The sequence below is a fragment of the Amaranthus tricolor genome, chromosome 13 (assembly GCF_026212465.1).
Source record: "Amaranthus tricolor cultivar Red isolate AtriRed21 chromosome 13, ASM2621246v1, whole genome shotgun sequence".
NCBI lineage: Eukaryota > Viridiplantae > Streptophyta > Magnoliopsida > Caryophyllales > Amaranthaceae > Amaranthus > Amaranthus tricolor.
This window is the reverse complement of record NC_080059.1, coordinates 17,817,346-17,821,513: the sequence shown is the minus strand read 5'-3', so window position 1 is coordinate 17,821,513 and position 4,168 is coordinate 17,817,346. Positions and strand designations below refer to the sequence as shown.

The following is a 4,168-nucleotide window of genomic DNA, read 5'->3' as shown; positions in this document are numbered from 1 at the left end:
ATAATTCATTTAATGTTTCTTAATTTTTATAGTAAATACAAAATAAACAACTTATTAAAGATGAAAATCTTGAAATGAAAACAAAACACTCTATATGATTGAATTGGATCGAAATCATGTTGACCTGATCAACTCATGTCAAATTTTTATTTTCAATCCAATTAACTAAATGGGTAAAAGAGTTTTATACTCATTTGTATATGATCCGAACACGAACTCAGCCCGACTTGATCTATTTAATTAACCTAAATTATACTTAATAGATAAATATATTTAAAAATAAGCGATAATTGCATTTACTTTCATATTGAGCAAAAATTAATTTGTTAGTGACAATTTAAAAAAAAAAATATCTAAAGTCAACCAACATATAAAAACTATACTCTCTTTATCCCACACCGTGTCCCACGTTTTCTTCTTACTATGTCTCATTAAATTTATGTGATTTCTATTTTTAAGTATAACTCTATAAGTTACATTTTTAAAATTTTCATCAATATTTTTAATTTCGTTTTTATTTAATCACAAATTTCTCCTACTATCGATAATAATTATTTTTGCCTTATTAAAATTTGTTAGAACCAAATACCTATGTGATGCATCTCAAAAAAAAACCTATAAGGTAAATTTCATACAACATCATCATTATTGTACTCAGTATATCCCGCTCACAAGAAAATATAATTAGGGTTTAGGGAGGGAAGAAATGCGGCCGAAGAGTCCCTCGACTCGAGAATGATCCTTAGAATATCAGAAGTCTAAGACATGAATGAGACGTCTCTAACTACACTTATCCCTAGTCAGGTCCTTAAAGAGGTGCAACTCATATAAGTCATTTTTTTATTTGTTCTTCCCAAGTTTTTCTAGGTCTTTTTTGACTTCTCTTGCCCCTCCACTATGATGCTTTTGATCTTCCTCATAGGTGCATCAAATGTCTTTCTCTACATATGTCCGGTGGCGGATTCAAGGTCTAATGGACGAAATTTTAGCGGAGTTTCATTTGTAAAATTAAAAACTAATGGACATACTATGAGGGAGTATTTATCATCAAAAGACTTCAGTATTAATTTTAAACTTTTTCTTATTAATAGAAAAGTGTACTTTGTATTTTTTTTATTTTTTATTTTTTAGAAAAAACGCAAAAGGGCACATGACCTCGTGAGCTCTAAGGTAGCCTACTACTGCATACATCCAAACCATATCAATCTACATATATAATAAAATAGTTCGTCTTGTACGAAATTGTTTCATAATGAGATAAATCTATATAATAGTCTATTAACTAATTAATTATTTTAAATTGGATGTAATCACATTAATACAATAAATTTGATTAAATGGGTTCATTTAATAATTTGTAATTCCTCCTATTCACCATAAGTGTTCCGTTTACTTTTCGAATACTATTTATCTCTTAATTTTAATTTGTATTTTGTTATTATCTATAAGTTAAATATAGTCAAGTTGGAACTTGTTTAATTCTTCTCAATACAAGAATTATTCATATCAACTTCATACAATTTTTAATTATGCACAATTAGAGATATTAAAAATTAAATAAATACATTAAATAAAGTGTATAAAATAAATGAGATACTTAATACTCCTTCCTATTCACCTTAGGTGTCCCATTTACTTTTGAGATACTATTCATCTATCACTCTTAAATTGCATTTTATTATTAATCTATAAGTTAAAACATAGTCATGTGGGATCTTATTTGATTCGTTTTGATGTAAAGATTATTAATATCCACTTTTTATAATTTTTAATTATATATAACTCGATATATTAAAGATTGAATAAGTGCATAAAGTAAATGAGACACTTAAAATGAATAGGTGGGAGTAATATTAAATAAAAAAACAGCGATAGCAATAAAGGTAACGGAAAAACTTAATAATATTAAAGAGAAAAAAACGATCACTAAAGAAGATGCCAAGCAGGTTTCCTCCAATCACAAAAGTAAAGACTAAAGACAGTAAAGGTAACACATTTATAGCTCTTGAGCCCATTATTTTGCCTCTCCCTGACACACACACACTCTCTCCCTCTCTCCCTCTCTCCCTCTCTCCCCTTTCTCTTTCCCTATTCTCCCCTCTCTCTCTAAAAACCCACCACCATGGATTCCATGGTATTGATTTGCACACTAACTCTCCTCTTCGGAGGCCTCTATTGGTTCATCTGTGTGCACGGCCCTGCTGAACAAAAAGGCAAACGTGCTGTTGATCTTTCCGGCGGTTCAATCTCCGCCGAAAAGGTCCAAGACAAATACAAACAATACTGGTCCTTTTTCCGCCGCCCGAAAGAAATCGAAACGGCCGAAAAAGTCCCTGATTTCGTAGATACATTCTACAATCTTGTCACTGATATCTACGAATGGGGTTGGGGTCAAAGCTTCCATTTCTCCCCTTCAATCCCGGGTAAATCCCACCGCGATGAAACCCGTATTCATGAAGAAATGGCTGTTGATCTAATCCAAGTATCTCCAGGTAACAAAATTCTCGATGTTGGTTGTGGTGTTGGTGGTCCGATGCGTGCAATCGCTCGTCATTCCCGTGCGAATGTGGTCGGAATCACCATCAACGAATATCAAGTTAACCGTGCAAAAATGCACAATAAAAAAGCTGGGTTAGATTCTTTATGCGATGTCGTTTGTGGTAATTTCCTCGAGATGCCTTTTGATGATAATTCCTTTGATGGAGCCTACTCAATCGAAGCAACATGTCATGCTCCCAAACTAGAAGATGTATATGCGGAAATTTACCGGGTCTTAAAACCCGGATCCCTTTATGTTTCTTATGAATGGGTCACAACCCATAAGTACAACCATGAGGACCCGGAACATAGAGATGTAATCCAAGGGATTGAAAGAGGTGATGCACTTCCGGGTATGAGGAGCTATTCGGATATTTCTATGGCGGCAAAGAAAGTGGGTTTTGAGGTTGTGGAAGAAAGGGATTTAGCTGCTCCACCAGCGAAACCATGGTGGAACCGACTTAAAATGGGTCGGATTGCGTATTGGAGGAACCATATTGTGGTTACTATATTAGCTGCTATTGGGGTTGCACCGAAAGGTACGGTGGACGTTCATGAGATGTTGTTCAAAACTGCTGATTATCTTACACGTGGCGGTGAATCTGGAATTTTTAGCCCTATGCACATGATTCTCTGTAGAAAGCCTCGTGATGCTAACTGTGTGGACAACTACGATTCTTGATTTCTTATGGGAGGAGATTTGGGGAATTTATGATGACGAGGTAATTAATTGTAAGAAAGAACAAAATAGTCAGGATTTTGTGTTCCTTCTCTTATCAAGTTCATCAGTACTTTTTTTTAATATTTTTTTCTGCAGTTAAAAAGGCTAGCTTTTTTGCTTAATTTAATATTTTTGTCTCTTTTTTGTTTATTTAAAGTATTAGATTAAATTTGGATTTGGATTTGGATTTGTTTTGGATATTTAATTAAATTAAATTGAATCATGTGGACTTGTATTGGATTTTTTTTTGTTTATTAGTAATTCGGAAGCAATTTTATTGAATTAGAGCATCACATCAATATTGATATGGTAGTATGATGTTGTTTAGTTTGGATTGGTTGGTTGTGATTTAATTGGAATATCGGTTACATAGAACAGCTGTAATCAATATTGGTAATAATGAATGAAATCATGAGGTAACCCTTAATTTGTGGTAAATACACATGGTTTGAGAGTTTGAGAGTATTGTCAATTGGTCGTATTCTTTTTTGCAACTTTAAACTTTTTTTATTAGGTTAGATTGTATTCTCTCTCTCCCATTACATGGCATAGTATAATCTTTTTGAAAATTAAGAAAACAGAAAAAAACGAGTAAAAAAGTGTGATAGTGTGAAAATAGGTGAATAATATAAGAATATAAGTTTAATGTGACAATTTAAGAAACTGTGTGGGCAATGGCCAAAATAAAAAATATAGCAAATCTAATAAATTGGACCAATAAAATTTTCATTCACTAGTTCTTATTGATAATATTGAACTAGTTGATTCTATTATGTTTCCTTTTATTTTTGATGTAAGCGATGAAGTGTGATATGAATGCAGTCCTTTATGATTTGTTGACGATATTTTTACATCTTGATTCTACCCATTAATGTTAAGTCCACCTTTAATAACTTTAAGAAACATTTA

The 4,168-nt window shown here is 32.4% G+C and overlaps 1 protein-coding gene across 1 annotated transcript; it reads left to right on the top strand.

The window, feature by feature from the left end:
• The first annotated feature begins 1,942 nt into the window (after positions 1–1,942).
• LOC130797500 (24-methylenesterol C-methyltransferase 2) lies at positions 1,943–3,488 on the top strand. Its single transcript, XM_057660104.1, has one exon. It carries the CDS (start codon positions 2,123–2,125, stop codon positions 3,218–3,220), a length of 1,098 nt encoding a protein of 365 aa, XP_057516087.1. The 5' UTR covers positions 1,943–2,122; the 3' UTR covers positions 3,221–3,488.
• The last annotated feature ends 680 nt before the right edge of the window (positions 3,489–4,168 follow it).